This window comes from Lampetra fluviatilis, chromosome 43 (assembly GCF_964198595.1).
Source record: "Lampetra fluviatilis chromosome 43, kcLamFluv1.1, whole genome shotgun sequence".
NCBI classification, from domain to species: Eukaryota; Metazoa; Chordata; class Hyperoartia; order Petromyzontiformes; family Petromyzontidae; genus Lampetra; species Lampetra fluviatilis.
In genome coordinates this window covers 7,310,406-7,336,613 of record NC_136317.1, presented here as the reverse complement: position 1 = coordinate 7,336,613, position 26,208 = coordinate 7,310,406, and the positions used below count along the sequence as shown (strand labels likewise).

The 26,208-nt window shown below is 50.8% G+C and overlaps 1 protein-coding gene across 2 annotated transcripts in view; it reads left to right on the top strand.

Annotated features, from left to right (window-relative positions):
* LOC144947070 (DNA-directed RNA polymerase II subunit RPB2-like) overlaps positions 1 to 26,004 on the top strand; it is a 48,982-nt gene extending 22,978 nt beyond the window's left edge. For both annotated transcript variants that reach the window (XM_078876228.1, XM_078876229.1), the window contains exons 9-25: positions 190 to 309; positions 4,990 to 5,176; positions 5,969 to 6,112; positions 7,560 to 7,699; positions 10,144 to 10,255; positions 12,208 to 12,362; positions 13,075 to 13,273; positions 14,168 to 14,336; positions 15,456 to 15,552; positions 16,077 to 16,171; positions 16,682 to 16,932; positions 18,879 to 18,968; positions 20,328 to 20,435; positions 23,818 to 23,931; positions 24,649 to 24,809; positions 25,396 to 25,591; positions 25,915 to 26,004. In XM_078876228.1, coding sequence (XP_078732354.1) covers positions 190 to 309; positions 4,990 to 5,176; positions 5,969 to 6,112; positions 7,560 to 7,699; positions 10,144 to 10,255; positions 12,208 to 12,362; positions 13,075 to 13,273; positions 14,168 to 14,336; positions 15,456 to 15,552; positions 16,077 to 16,171; positions 16,682 to 16,932; positions 18,879 to 18,968; positions 20,328 to 20,435; positions 23,818 to 23,931; positions 24,649 to 24,809; positions 25,396 to 25,591; positions 25,915 to 26,004 — 2,428 coding nt within the window. The remainder of the gene's footprint in view (positions 1 to 189; positions 310 to 4,989; positions 5,177 to 5,968; positions 6,113 to 7,559; positions 7,700 to 10,143; positions 10,256 to 12,207; positions 12,363 to 13,074; positions 13,274 to 14,167; positions 14,337 to 15,455; positions 15,553 to 16,076; positions 16,172 to 16,681; positions 16,933 to 18,878; positions 18,969 to 20,327; positions 20,436 to 23,817; positions 23,932 to 24,648; positions 24,810 to 25,395; positions 25,592 to 25,914) is intronic.
* Positions 26,005 to 26,208: the final 204 nt, after the last annotated feature.

Sequence of the window (26,208 nt, the reverse complement as noted above, 5' to 3'; positions counted from 1 at the left end):
ACCCAGTGCAGTTTGCATAAAACACCAGCACCGTGGAGACCCAGTCGGCCTGGGCGCGGTGTTAACCACCCACCTAATCGTGTGCCGTGCCGGCCTTTTGGCCCGTGCTACGCGCCGATAGTACCTTCCCCGACGGTCTGTTGAAGGCTATACGGGGAGAAGGGGACCTTTGTCTTTGTCTCCGTGCAGGTACATGGTGCACCGCCTGCTGCTCGCGGCGCTGGGCCGGCGGGAGCTGGACGACCGCGATCACTATGGCAACAAGCGGCTTGACCTGGCTGGGCCGCTGCTCGCGTTCCTCTTCCTCGGGTAGAGCGTCGCAAGGGGCCGTCCATAAATGACGTCACGCACCTAGGGGGGGGGGGGTCGGGGGGGTTTGAGAAATGTGACGTCACATCAAAATGTGCAACTTCAAATAAATATAAGCACGTTCTACTTAATTAAATAGACTTTTTAATAAATGTTTTCTCCTACAACATCAGTATGCAGCGCCACATTAAATAAGCCATACGATGACAATAGTTTAAAGCGATTTGAAGCATGTTTTATTTGGGGGGGAGGGGCAGAGCTTTGTGACGTCATATTAGAGGGGGGTCTGACTTTTTGCGACGCCGTGTGACGAGGGGGGGGTCAAAATCGTTCAAAATCGCGTGACGTCATTTATGGACGGCCCCCAATGTTTACAAGAAACTCTGACCGGAGATCGACGACTCCACCTACGAACCCCATATCGTCGCGCAGCGTTTGTGCTGTGTGTGTATGTGTGTGCTTGTTATGTACGTGTCCGGCAAAACAACCTCCTACCTCCTCGCGGTGCCGGACGGGCAACACTGTCGTGGGCAGTGCTGTGGGGGGAGGTCCAATGCCCATTGGCCTCTCCTCTCATGGCATCTGTGACCACCACAGTGGCTAAACGGGGGCTCTGGACGGGTGGACGGTGTGTGCTTGTTATGTACGTGTCCGGCAAAACAACCTCCTACCTCCTCGCGGTGCCGGACGGGCAACACTGTCGTGGGCAGTGCTGTGGGGGGAGGTCCAATGCCCATTGGCCTCTCCTCTCATGGCGTCTGTGACCACCACAGTGGCTAAACGGGGGCTCTGGACGGGTGCGAGGGGCTGGTAACCCCTCCACCTTCAATTAACCACCACTAAACTACGAATTAAACATAAACCTGTAATTAATAAGCTTGTGCCGGAGGCCCCGGGGGGTCAGGCTTTTATGACGTCTCCTGGCCAAACCCCATTTGGCGGAGCCAGGAGATTGAATTTTCACCCTCGGGGCTCCTCCAGAAACAACGAAAAACCATTGCGGATGGCCACGTGGAATGTTCGAACGCTCACTGCGGAGGAGAGGCTGCCACTCCTCTGTCGGGAGCTGGACCGGTACCGCCTGGATCTCTGTGGCATTCAGGAGGTCCGGTGGACCGGTTCTGGCTCCTGCCACCATGAGGGGTGGACAGTCCTCTACTCGGGGCAGGAGACTGCCAAACAACAGGGTGTGGCTCTTCTTCTGAACAAAAGAATGAAGGGGGCGTGGGAGCGTGGCAGTGAGGTGTGGGAAGCTGTAAGCCCCAGGATACTTTGGGCTCGCCTTCCCATCAACCAGAGGCGAGGAGTGGTGGTCGTGGTTACTTATGCCCCCACCGAAGACGAACATCCGTGGAGGGATGCAGGCAAAGCCGATGAGTCAGACGCTTTCTATGACCTCCTGTCACAGGTGCTGGCTAAAGTGGCCACTCGGGACAGAGTCATCTTGTTGGGTGACTTCAATGCCCGAGTTGGTCATGATGCTGGCACCTGGTCTGGAGTGATTGGAAGGCATGGGCCAGATCAGCTCAATAATAACGGTAGGAGGCTGCTAGATTTTTGTGCAGCCCATGGGCTTGTAATTACCAACACGCTCGTCCGGCATCGGCGCATCCACACAACATCATGGATACATGCCGGGTCCAAGCAAGAACATCTGCTGGACTACATAGTAACGGACCAGCGGATGCGAGCCCATGTCCTTGACACCAGGACCTACCGTGGAGCTGATCTGACCTCTGACCATCGACTAGTCATCTGTAAGATGCGCCTGCCATTCTTCCACTCCGGTGGTGGGTGTACACCCAGGACCCCATTCCAACCAAAAGTGGCCTGGTCTCAGCTAGCTGATGAAAGTTGCAAGCGAGAATTTCATCATTGCTTGCAGCTGGGGTTGGCATCGTCCCCCACTCCACCTGATGTCGAGGGTAAATGGGCGAGGTTTAAGACTGTGACTCATGCAGCTGCAATGGCTGCTTTGGGTACGCGGTCCAGACCTCCCCAGAAACCCTGGCTGACGGAGGAGGTGTTCAGGTTAATTGAGAAAAAGCGACAGGCCCACTCTCATCGCCTACAGCATCCCACGTCAGAGAATGAGGAGGTTTACCGCAGCCTTCGCTCGGAGGTTCGGAAAGCCGTAAGGCGCTGTAAGGATGGGTGGTGGTCGCGGGTTGCTGAGGAGATGGAGTCTGCCTCAGTGGCCCGCGATCACAAATCACTATTTAACTCCATCAAAAAAGTAACCTGCAGCGCCACACCTATTACCATCATTAGAGGAAAAAACGGTGATCCAATCTCCGACCCCCAGGAACAGGTTTGCAGATTTGCTGAGCATTTCTGTGAGGTCCTGGGGGAGGGAAAATCTCTCAGCCAGGAAAACATCATGGCACAAAGTGGGGATAACCCTGCTGAGGCTGCGGTGCCTCAAATATTGGAAGAGGTCACCCCCTGTGAGTGGCTGGCTGAGGTACCGGCTGTTGAGGAAGTACTGAGGGCGATCCGGAGTCTGAGACCAGGGAAGGCACCGGGCAGAGATGATCTCCCAAGCGAAATGCTGAGGGAGGGTGGCGTTTGTGCACAGACTGCCCTATATGACATCATAACAACAGTCTGGACCACTGGACGGGTTCCACAGGACTGGAAGGATGCCCTGGTGGTCCCCCTCTTTAAGAAGGGGGACCGTACCGACTGTAACAACTACAGGGGCATCTCACTCCTCAGTGTGCCGGGTAAGGTCCTGGCAAGGATTATTCAACATCGCCTTGCTAGGCACGCTGAGGAGAGGCTTGCGGAGCCCCAATGCGGTTTCAGGAAAGGGCGGTCCTGCACAGATGCCATATTTTCTGTCCGTCTGCTACAGCAGAGGTGTAGGGAATTCCAAAAAGACCTACATCTCTGCTTTATTGACCTGGTCAAGGCCTATGATACCATCAGTAGGACTGGGCTCTGGGTTGTTCTTCGTGCTTTCGGAGTCCCTGACCCTCTGCTCACGATCATTAAGGACCTTCATGATGGTGAGCGGGCCCGGGTAAAACTACGTGGCCGGGAGTCGGAGCCTTTCCCTGTACACCTTGGGGTGCGACAGGGATGTCCTCTGGCTCCCACATTATTTAACATCTATTTCGACTGCGTAGTTCGTGAAGCCTTCAATAGCTGTACCGGGGGAATTACCATTTGGTACAGATATAATGGGAGGCTGATCGACGCCCGGGTGCGATCAAGGGATGGCTCCCTATTGGTCAACCACGTTATGTATGCCGATGATTTGGTAATAGCTGCTCATTCAGAAGAGGAGTTGGAGACGCTGCTGCTGAGACTGGAGCGTGCCACTAAGAGGTGGGGCCTTACCATCAGCCCCACCAAAACTAAGCACCTGCCTGGGTATTTTGTACCATCGGGCACTCCACCCCCACAACTCTCAATCGGTGATGGGGCAGTTGTGGAGAGAGTGGAGAGTTTCCCATACCTGGGCAGTGTGCTTATGACCGGCTCCAGTTTATCAGCAGAGGTCTCACTCCGAATCAGTCGAGCGGCAATATCTTTTCATCGGTTGCGTAACGCTGTGTGGAACCTACCTGGTCTGTCGCTCCGCACGAAGCTTCAGGTCTTCTCGGCCACGGTCATTCCCTCCCTTCTCTACGCTTGCGAAACGTGGACCCCCCTAGTGGAGCATCTTCGCCGGTTGGAAACATTTAGGCTGGCCTGCCTACGATCCATCCTGGGTTTAACCAGGCTGGATTGTGTGAGGAGCTCACAAATCCTTGAAAGATCTGGGCAAAGTCCCATCAGTGAGCTCCTCCGGCAGGCAAGGCTGCGTTGGCTGGGTCATGTAGCCCGCATGCCCAGCCACCGCATGCCTAAACAGCTTTTGTTCGGCCGGATCGAGGGGGCTAAACGGGCGCGGCACCGGCTAGAGAAGAGATGGAGTGATGTGGTACAGGAGGACGTGGAGCTGAGTGGACTTGCCGATGACTGGTACCAGCGGTGTCAAGATCGGCCTCAGTGGAGGAGGCTCGTGAAGGACGCTACTGGGCAGTTGGAGGCAGTCGCCCTCCAACAACAACGGAGGGCGAAGGAGCGACGCTCACAACAACGAGCGGAGCGCCGGGTGGCTAAAGCACAGCAAGTTGGCACAGTAGGGGGCACAGGTGGTGCATCAGCCAATCATCTCGGTCATCTCGGTCAGTCGACCCGTGGCACCTGGGTCTGCCCCGTGACTTCCTGCCAGCGGGCGTTCGACACTTCACGTGGCCTCAGGGTGCACATGGCCTGGCACAAGCGTCGTGGTGACGTCACCGCCACTTAGTGGCGAATGGCGGTTGTTGTTGTTGTTATGTACGTATGCATGTTGAACTTCTTTTGCACCGTACATTGTCAACCGTGCTAATCGGAGATGCTGGGGCAGGGGTAGTGCAGCGGTTTGCACGACAGGAGTTTGATTCCCGCTCACGGCCAACACCGGTGATGATTACCTGAATCAGTCCTGAGCCTCCCCCAGATCGACTCGGCCTAAAATGAGTTCCTGGTGCAGTGTGTAAACATCACCACTTGGGAAACAAAGGTGGCTGGGAGGGGTGATGGCCACCCACCAACAAGCCTTCATAAGTGCTCGGTATCAGCAATTTCCCCAACAATCTGTTAAGGCTTTCCAGGGATCTCTCTTTGTATTTGTGCGCACTTTAGGCTGTTTAAAACTCTGGGGAAAGAGGTCCGAATATATGCTCAGAAGTTTATCGATCGAGGCAAGGACTTCAACCTCGAACTTGCCATCAAGACTCGGATCATCACGGACGGACTCAAGTACTCGTTGGCGACCGGAAACTGGGGAGACCAGAAGAAGGCTCACCAGGCTCGTGCGGGCGTCTCCCAGGTGCCGGCATTGCCAAATTGAGCCGCAAAAACCTTCGCCACTTAACTATGTCACTATTTTTTCTTTACCGGATAAGGCTCACTTAACTATATACGACGTGGCTATCAAAATGACAGCTCAACAAAGTGTCTTATGCAGGAATTTATAGCAGCCAAATACTCGAAATGCATGTTGATTCTAAATGTGGAGGGAAAAACTGGAGGAGCCAGAGAAACATCTCGCCACCGTGGCACCTACTTTTTTCCACTGGCACAAACCAAACCGCGCTGGGGCCGCGCGAGCCAACCCTGGCGCGGCTCACGTTGTTTTTCCACTGAAAAAGGAGCCGAGCCGTGCCGTTGACAATGCACAACAAGTTGAGAAGAGCACGTAGGCGGCGCGGCAATGCTTCGTCCTCATGTCGTGCCGATTCAAGTCTTACACGCGTGATCAACGCGTTATTATAACCCAGCTCCCCCTGGCCTTACTTGGCCCTGAGCCGGCATATCGGAGTTTTGATTTTCCGGCTCAGCATGGCAGCAGACGGTGAAAAATCCACACGTGCCATGACAGCGCCACTCCAGTGCGAGTGTGGTGAAGGAGGCACCCCAGGCCCCCGGTTCGGACACCGCTCGCCACCGATGTTAGCCGTGTCCGCAATGTTGAACTCGGGTCTCTGGCTTCGTAGAGCAGTGGTGAGCCACCGCCATCGACTTAAACACACAAATCAAACGGCGATTGCCATTCACGACTGGAATAATGAAGTCCTCAGTTTTTAATGTGCCCGCGGTGCGTCCGGCGTCGGTTGACCAGGTGCTCAACCGGCTCACGTACGCCTCCACGCTGTCTCACCTGCGACGCCTCAACTCTCCGTGCGACCGCGGCAGCAAGCTGGCCAAACCGCGGCAGCTCCACAACACCCTGTGGGGAATGATTTGTCCTGCCGAGACTCCAGAGGTTCGTGTGCCTGCATGCGCATGCGCGTCCGTGTATCCACACGTGTGTGCTTGTGTGTGTCTTAGTCAAACCATGGCACCTAGGTCTGTCCCGTGATCTCCTACCAGCGAGCCTTCGACACTTCACGTAGCCTCAAAGTACACATAGCCTACTCTTAGGTTTTTTTGGTAAAGTCACGTAGGTAAAAAATAAATAATAAAAGATAAATAATAGAAATAAAATAGTCATTATTTCTTCTATTATTTTTATTATTTATCTTTTAATAATTTTTTTTACTTACGTGACTTTACCGAAAAAACCTAAGAGTATGAATCCTTGCAGTCACGAAAGCTTCAAATCTAGAATTACACAGGGCCTGGCTCACGCGCAGTGGTCACATCACCGCAAATTAGCGGCGAATGACGGCTGTTGTTGTTGAAGGTGGGGTGGTAGTGTAGTGGTTAGTGCGCTGCGCTATGAACCTGACAACCCGAGTTTGATTCCCGCTTACGGCCACCAACACCAGTGACGATTACCTGAAACAGTCCTCGGCCTCCCCTAGGTCGACTCAGCCTCAAAGAACAGGAGAGTGAGAGACACGTGGTGCATCTGCCATTCATCTCGGTGAACTCATAGCACCTGGGTCACCTTTGGCTTCTGTGGAGGAGACTCGTGAAGGACACTACTGGTCAGTCGCTCTCCAGCAGCAACGGAGGACGGAGGAGCGACGCTCACAACAACAATCGGAGTGCCGGGCAGCTAAAACGCAAAGAGGTGGCCTAGGGGGAGCACAGGTGGTGCATCTTCATCTTCCAGTCATCCCAGTCAGCCAACCCATGGCACCTACTGGGTCTGTTCCGTGACCTACCAGCAGCGAGTCTCCGACACCTCCACGTTATGACCTAACAGTGCACCTAGCCTGGTACAAACACTGCGGGGACACCGCCACCACTTAGTGGCGAATGGCAGTATATGCGTTCTCTGGTCTGGCACTGACGAGACAAGGCCATACAGAAGGCTCTCTCTGGTGGTAGGTCAGTTTCAAGGACAATGCAATATATTACAATCACAGCATGTTGGTGTGCATGGTTTGCCACAAGAACGTGTGGTTGATGCAGACTAGATTCCTTGCAATAGGTCTCTAGTTAGTATTTGGACTCCTGTTTTATTGCCAGAAAGGGTAAATACTTATTATTATTTTATTAACAGAGAGGAGCCCAGCCAGCCAGTAAACTGGAGGCGTGGATTATTTGTAACCGTGCAGTTCGTATGTATTTATGTAAAACCTATTTTGCACCGTACGTAACCAAACGTGCTAATTGTTATGTTGAGTTTGTTGTCCTTCCCCCGTACCTCCGATAAGCACGGTTGGCTACGTACGGTGCTAAAACAGTCCAATGTACATGCATAGTTGTTTGGTGGTTATGACGATGAAGTGGTCGTGTGGGGTTGTGTGCGGTGCGCGCAGGGCCATGCCGTGGGGCTCGTGAAGAACCTGGCCCTCATGGCCTACATCTCGGTGGGCTCCCAGCCCTCCCCCATCCTCGAGTTCCTGGAGGAGTGGAGCATGGAGAACCTCGAGGAGATCTCCCCGTCGGCCATCGCAGAGTGAGTCGTGCGCCCCCCCCCAGCTCCCCATCACGGTTGCTCAGCAACAGGCCCCAAAGGCCCGCAATGACAAGTGGCCAGCAAGAGGCAGCTCTCTCAAAGTGATGGCGAGGGTGCGAAAGACTGGGCCAGAGCATGGTCTTTTAGTTCTCTGTGCATCTGTTTACCTATCTGGATGTGTGCAATTCTGTTTATGTGTTTGTGTCTCTGTCTTGCTGTTTGTGTGTCTGCCTATGTACACTATACGTGTGTGTGTATGTGTCTTTGTCTCCCTGTATATATTTGTGTCTTTCTGTGTCTGTGTATCTGCATATTTACACTACAGTGAGGGAAAAAAGTATTTGATACCCTGCTGATTTTGTACGTTTGCCCACTGACGAAGAAATGCTCAGTCTATAATTTTAATGGTATGTTTATTTGAACAGTGAGAGACATAATAAAACAAAATCCAGAAAAACGCATGTCAAAAATGTTATAAATTGATTTGCATTTTAATGAGGGAAATAAGTATTTGACCCCCTCTCAATCAGAAAGATTTCTGGCTCCCAGGTGTCTTTTATATAGGTAACAAGCTGAGATTAGGAGCACACTCTTAAAGGGAGTGCTCCTAATCTCAGCTTGTCACCTGTATAAAAGACACCTGTTCACAGAATAAATCAATCAGATTCCAAACTCTCCACCATGGTCAAGACCAAAGAGCTCTCCAAGGATGTCAGGGACAAGATTGTAGACCTACACAAGGCTAGAATGGGCTACAAGACCATCGCCAAGCAGCTTGGTGAGAAGGTGACAACAGTTGGTGCGATGTTTCGCAAATGGAAGAAACACAAAAGAACTGTCAATCTCCCTCGGCCTGGGGCTCCATGCAAGATCTCACCTCGTGGAGTTGCAATGATCATGAAAACGGTGAGGAATCAGCCCAGAACTACACGGGAGGATCTTGTCAATGATCTCAAGGCAGCTGGGACCATAGTCACCAAGAAAACAGTTGGTAACACACTACGCCGTTAAGGACTGAAATTCTGCAGCGCCTGCAAGGTCCCCCTGCTCAAGAAAGCACATATACATGCCCGTCTGAAGTTTACCAATGAACATCTGACTGATTCAGAGGACAACTAGGTGAAAGTGTTGTGGTCAGATGAGACCAAAATGGAGCTCTTTGGCATCAACTCAACTCGCCGTGTTTGGAGGAGGAGGAATGCTGCCTATGACCCCAAGAACACCATCCCCACCGTCAAACATGGAGGTGGAAACATTATGCTTTGGGGGTGTTTTTCTGCTCAGGGGACAGGACAACTTCACCGCATCAAAGGGACGATGGACGAGGCCATGTACCGTCAAATCTTGGGTGAGAACCTCCTTCCCTCAGCCAGGGCCTTGAAAATGGGTCGTGGATGGGTATTCCAACATGACAATGACCCAAAACACACGGCCAAGGCAACAAAGGAGTGGCTCAAAAAGAAGCACATTAAGGTCCTGGAGTGGACTAGCCAGTCTCCAGACCTTAATCCCATAGAAAATCTGTGGAGGGAGCTGAAGGTTCGAGTTGCCAAACGTCAGCCTCGAAACCTTAATGACTTGGAGAAGATCTGCAAAGAGGAGTGGGACAAAATTCCTCCTGAGATGTGTGCAAACCTGGTGGCCAACTACAAGAAACGTCTGACCTCTGTGATTGCCAACAATGGTTTTGCCACCAAGTATTAAGTCATGTTTTGCAGAGGGGTCAAATACTCATTTCCCTCATTAAAATGCAAATCAATTAATAACATTTTTGACATGCGTTTTTCTGGATTTTTTTGTTGTTATTCTGTCTCTCACTGTTCAAATAAACCTACCATAAAAATTATAGACTGATCATTTCTTTGTCAGTGGGCAAACGTACAAAATCAGCAGGGGATCAAATACTTTTTTCCCTCACTGTATATGTCTATGCCTGACTGACTGTATGTATATTTGTGTGTGTCTGCCTGCCTCTGTGTGTGGTTCTGTGGGGAGCAGTAATGTAGCGGTTAGTGCGCTGCGCTACAAATCCGGCAATCCGAGTTCGATTCCTGCTCAAGACCGCCAATATCAGTGTCGATTATCTGAACCGGCCTTGGGCCTCCCCTAGGCGGACTCAGCCTCAAATGAGTACTCAGCGCAAAGTGGAAACGTCAGCAATGGGGAGACGAAGGCGGCCGAGCATGGAGCTGGCCTGCATAGGTGCTCGCTAACAGCAATTGCCCGACCAGTCTGTGAAGGCTACACGGGGGATCTTTGTCTCTTGTTGTGCCTGTCTGGTAGCACGCAACACCACCTATTGTGGATTGAGTGAACGTCCAAAACTTGTAGCGGTACTTACATTTTTTTAGGCGTGTAAATATATCTCGCGTTTCACGATGCCGATTGCATTCATTGATCGTGCGGTGAAATATGGACATGTAATTTGACATTTGTGATTGCAGTGCAACCAAGATCTTTGTAAACGGATGCTGGGTCGGAATACACAAGGACCCCGAGCAGCTCATGACGACGCTGAGAAAGCTACGCCGCCAAATGGACATCATCGTGTCCGAGGTGAGATCGCTCGGTACGGGTGCGTGCGGGGTACGGGGTAGTGAACATGTATGGACATGTATGTTGTACATATATATATATATCTATGGTACCTTTTTTCCAGGATCAAAAATTACGAAAAATCAGAATAGGTTTTACCCTTTCTGGTAATGAAACAGGTGTTCATTTGTTCAAACACCAAATGGATACTTTTTGCAAGGCATAAAGTCTGCATTGACCGCACATACTTGTGAAAAACCATGCAAACAAATATGCTCTGGTAATACATGTGTTGTGTGTCTAACTAACTACATGGAGACGATTTCTGGAGGCAATGAAGGGATACGGCTCCTTCAACCTGATAGTCTAAGGGAGGTACAGCCTCCCTTCTAGTGTGTCCTACACACACCGGGCTACTCTACACCCAGGTCCCTTGCCACGGCCGCTAAGGGAGGCGAGACCGACCCGACCCTGCCAGGATACGGGTCCCACCACTGCTCCGCTACAACCCGGCTCTGACAAGAGCCTCGGTTGAGGGTCCCCGGGTGCTGGTCCAGTCTTCAGGTCTTGGATGTTTTCATGTTTGAGTTGGTTCAGAGGGCCTGCTTTTTATCCCCAGGTCGGGGCTTACCCCTCCCTAATGACCCCCCCTCCAGAACCTTCTGGAAGGTGTTGAAAGGCCTTAAATCCTAAAGGGTCTTAAAATCGGTGGGCGGTCTCTACCCCCCCAGCCCCCAGCCCTTGGGGGTCTGGGGTGTCAACCTCCGGTCACGGGCCACCCAATGGGGGTTTAACCCCGTGACCGTGGTGGCAGGTAAAGCGACTTACAGCGCCTTGTTATGGCGCAACATCTGCATTGATGTATGTATATGTATGTAAGTTGAACTTCTTTCGCACTGTACGTAGCCAACCGTGCTCATCGGAGGTGCGGGGGAAGGACAACAAACTAAACACAAAAATCAGTTCTAACAAAATTAGTTTCCAATCTAGATTAGTTAAAAGTGCATAGCTCCAGTGGCTTCCTAATATTGGAAGGGAAAGCGTTCCAGACGGCTGCAGAAGCGCATCTGAAAGTACGCGATGCAGTGACCTTCTTTGTTCGATGGCCAGCCAAAAGCCGCTGCTGCAAGGATGAGCTCGAGTGATGGTTTATACTCCTTGACGAGATCAGCAAGGTTTTATGGTTCATTTGTACCCGATTGTTAAACGTGGTGTGGATCGCTCTCCAACAACAATACCGCTACCGCTAGTACTGCTGCAGCAGTGATGAGTGGGCGCGTTTATTTATCACGTGATGGTAAGTTAGGGTTAGACCGGGAAATACTTGACAACCTGACTCATTTCAAGTGGTTTTCACATAATTCACTGTTGGTCACACAAAGAAGTTGGAACCGCGATGGTTACGGCACCCTTGGTGGTCCCGAGAATTGAGATCAACTATCTACTATTTTTTATTTTACCAGTTAAAGCCCACTGAGCGAGATAGGTCTTTTTCAGAAGAGAACTGGCCACAAATGATAGCTCAGCGAGTGGCTTATCATCATGTGGACATGTATAGCAGTAGCAAAATACTCTAAAAGGGTGTTGATTCTAAATGTGAAGGGAAAAACCAGAGGAATCAGAGAAAAATCCACACGCCCACGGGGAGAACATGAAACATCCAAATATACAGGTGTCAGGGTCAGGATCGAACCCACCAACCTTCTGTATACCAGGGGAGGGAGTTAACTCTTGGTTCTGTTGGAGTTGAGATATCTTCTGATAAGCTTTTAAGAGGTCACGGTGGCTGTTACCCAACCGTCTAGAATGTGTACCAAGTACACATGCATACCTTTTTCAAGACGACTTGCTCTCCTGGGAAGAGTAGGCCAAATCCCCTTCCAGTCAGAGGCCTTTCAGCAGGCAGTGGCCGCGCGCAAACAATCGCGTGGGCTGCCCTCTTCAGTCACCACATGGATCGAACTCCACCCCAGGTGTCCATGGTGCGCGACATCCGGGAGCGGGAGATCCGTATCCACACGGACGCCGGCCGCATCTGCCGCCCGCTGCTCATCGTGGAGAAGCAGCGGCTGCTTCTCAAGCGCAGACACATCGAGCAGCTCAAGGAGCGCGAGTACAACGGATACAGGTGCCTGTCTTTCACCTTGCCCACCTCCCACGGACGGATGCACGCGCCCGCACACGCGCCCACAGTGTCGTTACAACGGCAGGGTTGGGGTGGGGCTGGGTGGGGCATGGTGGGGTGGACTGGGCTGGGCCCAATATTGGACCAAGTTTATTTAGTTTAACCCGATGAGATGTTAACTACTTCGCCTGGTATACAGGAAGTTGTGGGTTCGATCCAAACCGTGATGCCTGTTTATTTGGAGTTTGCGTGTTCTCCACGTGATCACGTGGATTTTTCTCTGGGTTCTCCGGTTTTTGCCTCCACATTTAAAATCAAAATGTTTTTAGAGTATTTTTCTATTAATTTTCACGTGATGAGCCAATTCGTTGAGCTATCATTTGTGGCCAGGTCGCTTCTGAAAAATAGCAATATAGATCGGTGGGCCTTATCTATTAAAATAAAAATAGATTAGTTTTAAAGAACTCAAGAGACCAAGAGTGACCTGGGGTATTCGTCTGCCAGCAGGGGCTGATGATTGATATTTGTGTCATGCCTAATTGAGTAATCTGCTGGGTTGATTGACTCTACTCCTGTAGCCGTGGTGATTACCAAGTAAACATGTCAACGTTGGGCCAACGTTGACACGTGCTTTGAAACCATTGGACCAACGTTGATGGGATGGATTCTGGCTCCTGGTGAATTTGGCGTAGAGTGCGGGCACGTGTGGTCTCAGTTGGCAGGAGCTGGTGGCGAGCGGCGTGGTGGAGTACATCGACACGCTGGAGGAGGAGAGTGCCATGATTGCCATGAGCCCCGACGACCTGCAGGAGCGCGGCGTGGCCTACTGCTGCACCTACACGCACTGCGAGGTGCACCCGGCCATGATCCTGGGCGTGTGCGCCTCCATCATCCCCTTTCCCGACCACAACCAGGTACCCGGCCGCAACCGCACCTCACTACCCGGTCACAACCACAACCAGATACCCAGCCACAACCACACATCACCACTCAACCACAACCAAATACCCAGTCACAACCACACATCGCCACTCAGCCACAACCACAACCAGATACTCAGCCACAACCACATCATCACCACTCAGCCACAACCACAACCAGATACCCAGCCACAACCACACATCGCCACTCAGCCACAACCAGATACCCGGCCGCCACCGCACATTACAATCGCGAAGGTGGAATCTTTCACAAAATTAAGCGCAGAACCAAATTTAATGTGACTGTGTGTGCAGTCATTGGTGTATGGGCTGAGACCATAAACTCACTACACTTGAGAACGCGGTTGTTTAATTGTGGTTGTGTGGCTGAAAACCCAGATCTGAAGCCAGGATCTCAGCCCCCTGACCACTGAGCCAGCTGTCAACGCTTAAAGGAGGCAGCGTTACACTGCACGCCCCTCCGGCAACGCTCTCTCTGCGTCACAACACAGAATTCCAGCATAAGCATTTCAAGCGGTGCCCTCATCGCATGGTCTGCCGACGGTGGCTTCTTCTGTGTGTAATATATGTTGAACTTCTTTCGCACCGTACGGAGCCAACCGTGCTAATGGGAAGTGCGTGGGATGGACAACAAACTAAGCACAAAAACAACCAGAGAGTATAAACACAAAAATTAGCACGGTTGGCTATGTACGGTACAAAATAAGTTCAACAACAGTACATAGCAGTTTGCTGGTTATGACCAGTGACGGACTGGGACTAAAAATCAGACCAGGCATTTGTAAAGATACCGGCCCAAATTCTGACATTCGCCGCTTCAGTTCCTCCCCGTTTCCTCCTTGACTGCCCCTCTGCTCCTCCGTGCAGTCCCCGAGGAACACGTACCAGTCAGCCATGGGCAAGCAGGCGATGGGCGTGTACATCACCAACTACCACGTGCGCATGGACACGCTGGCACACGTGCTCTACTACCCGCAGAAGCCACTCGTCACCACGCGCTCCATGGAGTACCTGAGGTTCCGAGAGCTGCCTGCAGGTACGGCCGCGACGCCCGACCACCGCGGGCCACCGGTGGCCTGTTAGTGCGGCCCCTGACGTGCGGCCGCCCTGATAACACACGAATGTGAAGACAACCCCATCACCGTGCCTGTCGAACCCAACTGTTTCAAATATGTGGCGGCCCTCCTCGCTGATGTCTTATCGGTGAAAGCGCCCCCCCCCCCCCCCGAAAATGAGTGACGGACACTGCCCTAGTGCCTCTCCATGTCGGTGGCATGTGCGGTGCCTCCGTGCTAGGGGTCGGGGAGAGAGGAGGACGGAGATTTGTCGCAGAATTTCCAATTGATCCCGGAAGAAGAATTCCGTAAATTGAGAGTAGCATGGCTTCGTTTTGGAATGATCCAAAAATAAAACCGTGGACACATGGGAAGTGATGTCACTATCGCGATGCCACGTCCAGTGCTATTCCCCCACCAAAAGTGCCGTCGCGTGGCATCATCGGACGCTGCTGCTATTGTTGGCACAAATGCGTTTTCTTTAAAAAGCATGAAAGGCAAATGATGAGAAAAAAAATTAAAACCCCAAAAACTATCGTTAACGACACGCGTCTGGACACGACGTATCGTCTTCGTGATTTTACACATTTGTCAGCGATGGGAGAAATCCTCGCGCATTTACACCAAAAAATGAGACATTCGCTAACAAACTCGTAAATCGCAGGCCCTGAAACTCCACCACGTCACGGAACGGCTCACACCCGTCACATCTTTACTCACCACCGATGTGAGCCGTAGCGGAGAATCGGCCGGGTTCACCGGGCTACCAGGTTAACCGAGTCGCCTGGTTCACCGTGCAGCGTGCACCTCTCAACCCCCAGGGCCAATAAAATGTCTCACCGCTCACGTTGATCCCATGCTGCCGCTATCGCTGCTGATGTTGCTATCTCTGCTACTGCTATCGCTGCTGCTACTGTCACTGCTACTGCTATCACTGCTGCTACTGTCACTGCTACTGCTATCACTGCTGCTACTGTCACTGCTACTGCTATCACTCCTGCTGCTTTCGCTGCTGCTATCGCTGCTGCTATCACTCCTGCTGCTATCGCTGCTGCTACTATCGTCGCTGTTGCTGCTGTTGCTGCTGCCCCCCACCCCAGGCATCAACTCCATCGTGGCGATCGCCTCCTACACGGGCTACAATCAGGAAGACTCCATCATCATGAACCGCTCAGCCGTGGAAAGGGGATACTTCCGGTAAGAACAGCAGAAGCAGCATCGTTTTATAATTGGCAAGATGAGGAACGCACAGGAACCTCCGCCACGATTGCTATGAATGCTGTAACCGATCTTCATTATGCGTGAGGCTGTGGACACGGTTTTGGCTACGTGGATCTAGACCCTGATGCAGCCTCTTCCTCCTCTCTATCCTCATCTCTCCTGACCCTGTGCCCCCGTTTCTCCATTCCTTTCCCACCCTTTTCTTCTAATTTCTCATTCTTTCTCTTTTCCAATCTATTACATCCTGGACTCTACTTCCCACGGTGTGTAGCCGCAGGTGACAAATTGCGAATACCGAAAAAAACATTTTTACACAATACCGGATGTCGATACAAATCAATTTCTGCCACCTGGATACAGGTGCCAAGTCCCAGACTGCCCGGGTCGAACCCAGACATGTGGAAATCCGAGTGAGTGACCAGGTTTGTAGAACTTTATGCACACCAGCGTGTCGCTTTCATTGAACGAGAAAAACTCTCTCTTCTGGTCTGACGTTGCAGCTCCGTGTTTTATCGCTCGTACACGGACCAAGAGTCGAAGAGGAGCTACGACCAGGAGGAGGTGTTTGAGAAGCCCACGAGAGAGACCTGCCAGGGTCAGTACAAACCGTACACTCTGTGTGCTTCATGTGCACTTGCCACGTAAGGATGGGGCTACCTCATGGACCAGCGTGGCCGGGACAGTCCCGGTATCAGAACGACTGTTCTACCATCCTCAAGTATTTTTTAAAATTACAAAATGTTCTGGTCTCTTGCTCGGCTACCCTGGACACCTTCGCCAATGAGTTGTTGCATCTGAAGAGATGTTCCAGGTGATATATTGGAAAACGTAAAAAAAAAGAATGCATTATGACACAGACAAGGGCCAGCTTGGCAGTGGAATAGACGTAGCCCATGGGGCCAACGTCAGAAAGCTCCAGGTGCCGGTCCACTCACTGTGTGGCCGGGGCTAGTGGCTGAGTGGGCATGGCTATACAAGTCTGGGTAGGACTACCGAAGTGGTGGGTGGGGCTACCTGAGTATTGTGAGGGGCTGGCCGAGCGTTAACGTGGCGAGCGTTAACGTGGCGAGCGTTGACGTGTGGATGTGATGGGGGCGGTCGCAAGGGATGCGCCACGCGATCTACGACAAGCTGGATGACGATGGGCTCGTCTCGCCGGGCGTGCGCGTCTCTGGCGACGACGTCATCATTGGCAAGACGGCGTCGCTGCCGGTCACGGACGATGAACTGGACTCGGTGGCGACGCGCTTCGTGAAGCGCGACACCAGCACCTTCCTGCGCAGCAGCGAGACCGGCATCGTGGACCAGGTGATGGTGACCCTCAACCAGGATGGGTACAAGTTCACCAAGATTCGGGTGAGGGTGTGGCATGCGCACGCCCCGAAGCCTCGAGGCACGCGCTTTCGTTTCCAGGTGTTTGAACAGAAAAGTTGGCGGTGCGTATTCCGGAAGACGTGTTTTAGACATTCTAAGAATCATGTTCTGGAAGACGGCTCTGCGTAGCAGTACCGTATTTTCCAGATTATAAAGCAACCCTGTATTTCAAAATAACCCCAAGGTCTTGGGTGCCCCTTACTTTCTGGAGCATCTTATAATCCAGAAATGTGGTAGATTACATCTTGCATGCACACGTCAAGCCGCACTCATTACACACAAAGGGCTTGACACAAATGAACTACAATACCTTTGCCTGATCTCGTCAAGGAGTATAAACCATCACTCGAACTTATCCTTGCAGCAGCGGCTTTTGGCTGACCATCGAACAAAGAAGGTCACTGCATCGCGTACTTTCAGATGCGCTTCTGCAGCCATCTGGAACGCTTTTCCTTACAATATTAGGAAGCCACTGGAGATATGCACTTTTAAATCATGTAGATTGAAAATCTATTTCTTTAGAACTGCCTTTTGTGTTTAGTTTGTTGTCCTTTCCCCGCACCTCCGATTAGCACGGTTGGCTACGTACAGTGTAAAAGAAGTTCAACATATATACATGTACATGCATGTTTACCCAGTGCCCCGCATGTACCTATACCGAGCGTTCTACGTGCCTCTCAAGTTCAACATACATACAAGGAACTGCGCAAGTAAAGGTGTAACGTTGGCCCAACATTGGCGTGTTTACTGAGCCTTTACATCCCTCTTAAATACCTTCCTAGTGAAGCACATGATCACATATGATGTGTGATCATGTTTTTTTTATTCCAGGTGAGAACTCAATAAGAAACGAGGATGAGTCTCATTTGTAAGAGTGAATTGGGGCTTTAGGCTGCCAGTAGGGGATGATGATTGCTGCTGTGTGTGATTTCAATTGAGTAAACTGTAATTTTCGAGTTTTGCAAATGTGGACCCTGACACCGGCACACAATGGCCTACTCTTGCGAATTACGTCAGAGGATCTTTAACGTTCACTGTGAAGAAGATGGTGCAGAGTATAATCTGTGTAAATTAACCAGCTCAAGCCTCCTCTCGTAAACCACGTGACTTCCGTGAGGCCACCCCCACTCTGAATCCCTCCCCACTCCCTGCCACCGCCCCCTGTGAGAACAGACGCCACTCCTCTTCTGTGCAGCTCACTTCTGCTCGCCTTGTCTCTATTCTCCCTCTCTTTCCTCCTTTCACATCGTCATCACTACCCTCTCATCCCCGACACCTCGGCACCGTCATTCCTTCCTCTCCTCGTCCCTTTCCTGTTGCTCATCTTGAGCCGTGGCCTCCTCTTCAACCGTCTTGGGGACCTCCCTCCCAGCATCGCTTCCCTTCCCTTTCTCTCTATCCTTGCTTTACTAAACTAAACTATTAAACATTTTTTTTGTTATTTTACCAGGTAAGGCCCTCTGAGCTATGTAGCTCTTTTTCAGAAGCGACCTGGCCACAAATGATAGCTTAATGAAATTGCTTACCATGTGAAAATAAATACTCTAAACGCATGTTTCTAAATGTGGACGGAAAAACCGGAGGATCCGGAGAAATATCCACGCAACCACGGGGAGAACATGCAAACTCCACATATACAGGCGACCTCCTGTGTACCAGGTGAGGTAATTAACATCTTGCCACTACACTCTACCCTCCTTCCTGTGGTGGTGCCGCGGGCACAAAGTATAATTACGGTAATTACACGACCGCAGTAATAACCAGTGCGGCCGTTGGATTCGAAACTGCAAACCTCTGCGACGAGCGTCAAAGGAGCCGCCTCCGGGCCGCGTCACCACCCGATCGACACGAGGGTACAAGTTGTGGCAACTCTGTCACCCCCCGCTGACCCCCCACCGCTCTCTCCCCTTCTTCACATGTCCCCGCAGGTTCGCTCGGTGCGCATCCCTCAGATCGGAGACAAGTTTGCGAGTCGGCACGGGCAGAAGGGAACCTGCGGCATCCAATACCGTCAGGAGGTGTGTGGGGGGGGGGCCTCTTCTTTGCTTTACAAAACATCCCCTCCCCCTCCCCTACCCGCCTGCACCTCCCTTGTGTTTCATAGAAAAAGTTGAGGGATTCGTCTTATAATCCGGTAGGTGTACATGTGTGTGTGCGCGTTGTGCATGTGACCAGATTTGTGGGGAGTGGAAGTATATTGGTTAGCATGCCGTGCTACGAAATTGGTGTGCCGAGTTTGATTCCCGCTCATGGCCACCATCAGATACGATTATTTGAACCGGTCTTGGGCCTTCCCTAGGTCGACTGGGCCTTAAACAAGTACCCGGTGCGATGTGTAAACATCACCACTAGGAAGCCAAAGGCGACCTGGCATGGTGTTGGCCACCCACCCCCTCGTGTACCGTGCCAGTCTTCATAGGTGCTTGCTAACAGCACTTGCCCCAACAGTGGTACTGGCTATACGGGGAATATTTGTCCAACTTTATTCCCACCCGGGCACCAGGGTATCTGTGGAAGCGGCCTTGTAACTCGTCCCCCTCTCTGATCTCGCGTTATCTGATTGAAGCCTTTGTCTGCAGCCACCTGGTCCCTAAACTGGGACCCTGCTGGGGTTAGGGGAGGGTTCGGGTCAGGGAGAGAGCGAGTGGCTGGCTGGTTGGCTTGTTGGTCAGGAGTAGTAACTGACTGGATGGCTGGATGGTTAGGGCTAGTGCTAGTGGTTGGCTGGATGGCTAGTTGGTTAAGAGTAGGGCTAGTGGCTGGCTGGTCGGTCAGGGGTAGTCTCCCCTAGTCACAAGTCGCTTGCCCCCCCCCTTCATCGTTGGATTGCGTCGCCCCTCCTTAGCGTTGTGGCCGCGTTCCTTTGCCCGCTGCCCACTGTGTGGTGGTGATTCAGGGAGTGCAGGGTTTACCGCTTGCAGTCATCGCCGCTTGGGGTACTAGTGTTGACCATTTTAGAGTTCGCGGAGCATAGATCGGCCTCGGTTGCTGGTGCCGTCGCAATTCCTGTGAATGGCGGTCGAAATATCGGCGAGGGAGCCCGCGATGTTTCGTCGTGCGGCAGCCCACGAGGACTTGTGTCGTTTGCCCTCCGCAGGAAGCTCCACGCAACAGGAATGGGAACCTTTGTGAGGAGTATCGCACTTCCCGTGTGGTGGTCTGGGAAGTGCCGGTTTGGTGTACCGGCGTATCCCGGCACTGCCTGCAAGCGATGTCCTCTCCGAATGAGTGGCTGTGGTGATGGCTGAAGCCGCCACGTGTTGTTGTTGTCATTGTTGTTCTCGTCGTTGTTGTTGCTGTCGTCGTTATTGTTGTCGTCGAGACAGTAGGAGCAGTGATCGCGCCGAGGGGGTTCTGCTGGCCGTGTGTGTGTGCAGGACATGCCCTTCACCTGTGAAGGACTATCTCCGGACATCATCATTAATCCCCACGCCATCCCTTCCAGAATGACCATCGGGCACATGATCGAGTGCATTCAGGGGAAGGTGGGCAACGAAGCATGCACACCAAGCCTGGCTCTGTGATCCGCTTGCTGTTGTTAACCCTTTCCTGTTCCGATGACGTACGTGTACATCATCGGTTTTGATTCCGTTTCGATGACGTACGTCATGAAAACGAAACCATAAGAAAAACTCAACTGAAATAAATGTATCGGTACCGAAGCTCCCACAAGGCCATGCGGGAGGGGCGTATTGCACAGTTTGGCGCCAGCTATTGTAGGGTGCGGTCGCGTCACTTCAGTTCTCTGTGGTGAATACAACGTCTTTAAAAACAACGGCGCGACACCTTTCTAAATAAAATGAATGCTTAGCCACTTGCGCGATCCGACATTGAGCGGGGAACGGGACACCACTCGCCCTGCAACTTGCAGACGTTTCAGAACGGGTTAAGTTTATGATGCTATTCGACAGACGCTTCTCGGGCTTTGCTTTAGAAAAGTGGCAAAGTCTCACCACTGACCAATTAAATATTGAGATGTGAAACAACGTTAAAAGACGGGTGTGTTACTCGTGGCAGTATACGTCCAGTTTAGTGGAATGCCTGAGTTTAGCACTTTTCCTGACATCACTCACATTATGCAAATTATCTGAAAGTCCAAAAAAAGGATCCGAATCTAGAAATATGAAAAGCCGACGATTCAAATGTTTAATCGCAAAATCATCCCATGTAGATGGAGGTCCATGGAGATTAGGAGAATGATCTTTTCCACTACAGATGAAACCCAGACATATCGCTCAGCATTTGGTCAACAATCAGAGCTGTATAACATCCTGCCGTCAAGAGACCGGTACCGAGATCTCGATAATAATCACTTCCTGCCACCCACACACAGATGCCAAATCTGGACAGGTGGCAACCCTAATGGGTGGGTGAGTGGGTTGCTGAGTAATGAAGAAAATTAACGAGTGAATGGTTCTTTCGGTAAAGTCACGTAGATAGAAAAATATATAAAAGAAAATACATTTCGGTCGCAACACACACGAAAGGTCGTGTTTTCTTTTATTATTTTTTTCTATCTACGTGATTTTACTGAAAGAACCACAGAGTATGGATTCCTGCAGTCACGAAAGCTTCAAATCAAGGCTGAGTGTAGGGTCGTCACCTTTTCCACAAACCAAACCCTAGGTCTCTCAGATCTGTTCAGTACAATGTAATAAGGTTCATTACAGTACCAGCTCCAGATTTCAGTTTAAATCTATTGTCACCTGAACACAAGATGCCTATTCCTGGACAGGTGGTAATGCATGTGAGTTGGTGGGTGAGTGAATGAGTTACTGAGTGACTTGCAAAATGAATGAGTGAATGAATGAGTGAGTTGGTGAGTGGGAGACTGAGTGACTGAGTGGGTGAGAGAGAGAGGTAGGATCACCACTATTTCCACTGGAGACCAAACCCAAACAAATGGCTCAATCAGCATAAGTCAATTATCAACACTGTGCAGTTTACTACAATACAGTTCAACACAGCAATATGGGTACCAAGTCTCGGTACAGGTATCCCTCGATTACGAAAGGGATGCGATCTTTAAAAAACACATAGAAAACAACATTTCGTGAATCGGAACGATTTACCCTACTCCTAACCGAAACATGTTCATCTATATCACTTATCACAACGTAAAAATCATAACATAAACATTGAAATGATTTTAAAATAATTAATTTTAAGCAAAAATGAACCTTTTCCGGGAGCTCGCCAAAAGATATGTTGCATGTTGGAATGCCTGGCAAGGCGATGTGGAGTCGGTTCCTGTGGCACCGCAGGGACACCATGACGCTGTCATGGAAGGATGGCGACGGAGCCATCCTGGGTGCTGCTTGTTGTTTGATGATCTCGTGGCAGGTGGTCTGTGAAATTTCGTTCACGTGGAAATTCAATTCAATTTATCGAAAACTGTCCATAATCTGTCAATTGCGTGAACGCGAAATCCCATAAATGGAACATTCGTAAATCGACGGATGCCATTGTAAACGATTCCCGGACGCCAGGTGGCAACCCTACACCAGCAATTCTAATCCTTGTTTAGCTACTGAATTTAAGTTTCAACTGACCCAACATGGTTCTGAGAAGCAAATGTATGAATAATGAATATCAATATTTTAACCAATTGCCCATTTTGTGTGGTATGCTGTCTCGGTCTCACGGTGCGCTGCGTTGCACCACTATCCGAGTAGTTAACCTCACATTCAATAAACCTTCAGTCAGGTTGAACATCCAACTCCAACGTATTTAATGAATGAAACGAAGTAAAACTGATGTAAAAACACAGCACAAAATACAGCATCTGTTAATAATTGCAATATCAATACAATTAATGAACACTGCAGCATCATAACATTGTTTTAGATAATATGAATCTCAACAATAGATGGACCAGGCACCTACATTAGCTATACAAGATAATAATCTGTGTTAAATAAGGTCACTTTTGTGTAATCACCATACTGCAGCCTGAATGTAGAGTGCTGCATATAACACTGAACTGTGGATGAGATACTTCTTCATCCTTGGTCTCAAGAACGCACTAAAGTTACGTGGGGACAAGTCTGGCTCGACTTATGCAACTACAAATAACATTCACAATAATGCAAGTGGCAGGCTTCGTTGTTAACTAGGCCCCATATTAATCATAGCAATTTAACAGCATTATAAAGGCATTTACAGCATTATAATGCCAGTCCTAATATTATAATAGCATTCCCAGTATTATAAGAACAATTACGAACTTACAGACAATGCTTCTTAAAGTCCCGCAATGAACAGATGCACCCGTCTTCACTGAGATGCTAATTGTGCCTCCATTTTGTACTCTGTGTAATGGCTGACACCCCTGCCTGGCCTCATGACTGAGAGACCCTTAACTCGTAACTTCCTGGTCACGTGACCAAACTCAACACCGTCATATCAGGAAATTCCTGTGTAAACACACCTCCATATCTGCCGTGGGGCGGAACACCTAACTAGCTAGGCACTGCGAACAAATAAAAACAAAATCAACAGATGCCCTGAATGCGTGACGTCATTTGTTCATGCTCGCTGGTTACTCTTGGAAACCACATTTACGATCAGCGAGTTTAGAACGGTCTTTTATATCGTAATAGTTTACCATTTGGATTTAAATTATATCGTAGTTTTTTTATATTAGCAGATTCATAAATGCTTATTTACCAATGACTCTCACGTATGATGTAACATTTATAAATCACCTCACATACCCCCGGTTGAGAACCCCTGCCCTCGACGGCGGCATGGTCCCTGAACTGGCGGCGTGTCCCTCCCCGCCGCCGTGGGGCTGTGGGCACGAGCATCGCCCCTGACGCCCGTCTTTGACCGCGTGCCGCGGGGGTTTGCGACCGTCCCATCCAGGTGTCGGCGAACAAGGGCGAGATCGGGGATGCGACGCCCTTCAATGACACGGTGAACGTGCAGAAGGTATCCAACCTCCTGCAGGAGTACGGCTACCATCTCCGCGGCAACGAGGTAGGCCACGGTGCGCTCGCACGCGCCGCATGGGCCCCCCGTGTCAACGTGGGGTGGCTAGATGTTAACTACCTCGCCTGGTATTCAGGAGATCGTGGGTTCGATCCTGACCTTGACGCCTGCTGTTTATTAGGTCTTTGCATGTTCTCCCCGTGGTCATGTGGATTTTTCTCCCGGGTCCTCCGGTTTTTCCCTCCATATATAGAAACATGTGTGTAGAGTATTTGGCTGCTATCAATTTCCATATTCTTTGGGTCTTTCGATAAAGTCGTGATCGTCATCCTGATGATGATTGCTTGCGTTGTGATCAAAACATCGTAGTTTTTTGTTGTAATATTTTAAATCTTCTTTGAACCTATCTACGTGACTTTACCGAAAGACCCAAAGAATATGAATTCCTGCAGTCACGAAAGCTTTAAGTCAAGATATAAATTTCCCGCTCATGGTCAACTTCAGTGACAATTATCTGAACCGGTCATGGGCCTCTTGACTCGGCCTCAAATGAGTGCCTGATGCGGTGTGTAAACATCAGCACTAGGGAGATAAAGGCGGCCGGGCTTGATGCTGGCTACCCACCCCCTAGTATGCCTTGTCGGCCTTCACAGCTGCTCGGTAACAACACTTGCCCCAACAGTGTGTTAAGGCTATACAGGGAATCTTTGTTGTGTTGGTGTTCAGGTTTAGTACCATGGCCTTGTTGTTTGTGCCATTGTGCAGGTCTTGTACAATGGCTTCACAGGCCGTAAGATCACCTCTCAGATCTTCATCGGCCCCACCTACTACCAGCGCCTCAAGCACATGGTGGACGACAAGATCCACTCACGTGCCCGGGGCCCCGTGCAGATCCTCGTGCGACAGCCCATGGAGGGGAGGTCTCGGTGCGTACATGCAAACTGTCAACCCGCCCGCCCGTCTGTCCGTCAGTTCGTTTGTCCGTCCATCAGTCCATCCGTCAGTTCATTCTTTCATCCAGCACTAGGCGCCACAAGCGTTGAGTTGGCAACGGTCCCGACCGCTGGCCCCTTCTACCCTCCGAAGAAAGGGATATGGCCCAAAACGTTATCCCGTCATAACGTGTCTGTTACAAGGCAGTGTTAACCATCGTCACTATCTACTTAAAAAATCATCACGCACACTCCGGTCATCCTCGCAGCAGCGGCTGTTGGCTAACCATTAAACAAAGACAGTCATCGCATCACACGCTTTCGGATACGCTTCTGCAGCCGTCTGGAATGCTCTTCCTTCCGATATTAGGAAGCCACTGGAGCTATGTACTTTTAAATCAATATTGAAGACCCATTTCTTTAAAACTGTTGTGTTTAGTTTGTTGTCCTTCCCCCGCACCTCCGATTATATATTTCGGTTGGCTACGTACAGTGCGAAAGAAGTTCAACGTACACACACATACATACCATACGCAGCCAACCGCGCCAATCGGAGGCCTCGCATTTCACATCCGCGCAGGGACGGAGGCCTGAGGTTCGGCGAGATGGAGCGAGACTGCCAGATCGCGCACGGCGCCGCCCAGTTCCTGCAGGAACGGCTGTTCGAGGTCTCCGACCCCTACCAGGTGCACGTGTGCAACCTGTGCGGCCTCATGGCCATCGCCAACACGCGCACGCACACCTACGAGTGCCGCGCCTGCCGCAACAAGACCCAGGTGAGCGCCGCCACCGGCTACTCGTGTCGCCATCCTGGCTCCCAAATCAATCTCTCATTTCCCCCTCTCAATCCCTCACTCCCAACTCAATCTGGCATCTCCCCTTTTTAAATCCCTCACTCCCAACTCAATCTCAATAACTATAGACATGCACACGTGTGTTACCGCGACAGCTGTCCATCGGATTCCACCTACACTTCCTTTTGACGAATGTGTTTGAGTTTTGTTGGTGGTTTTTTACACGATAATCGAGTCCACGCGTACGTGCACGATGTGTCTCCCGTCTCATCCCGCTGCCTCCTCGGGGCTCCCCCGATGTGCAGATGTCACTGGTGCGCCTGCCCTACGCCTGCAAGCTGCTCTTCCAGGAGCTGCTGTCCATGAGCATTGCACCACGGATGATGGTCACCTGACTTCGCTCACTCCCTCAACAAACACCACACGCGTACAGCCATCCCGCAGCGCTGGGCGTAAGAGAACGTCTAAATAGCACGGTTGGCTACGTACGTTGCGAACCAAGTCCAACATGCCTACACACGTACACACATACGAAGCAAAAAATGAGCGGCTCAAGTAGCTCAAGGGGCATTCTGGGATTCACTAAAATATTAAATAGG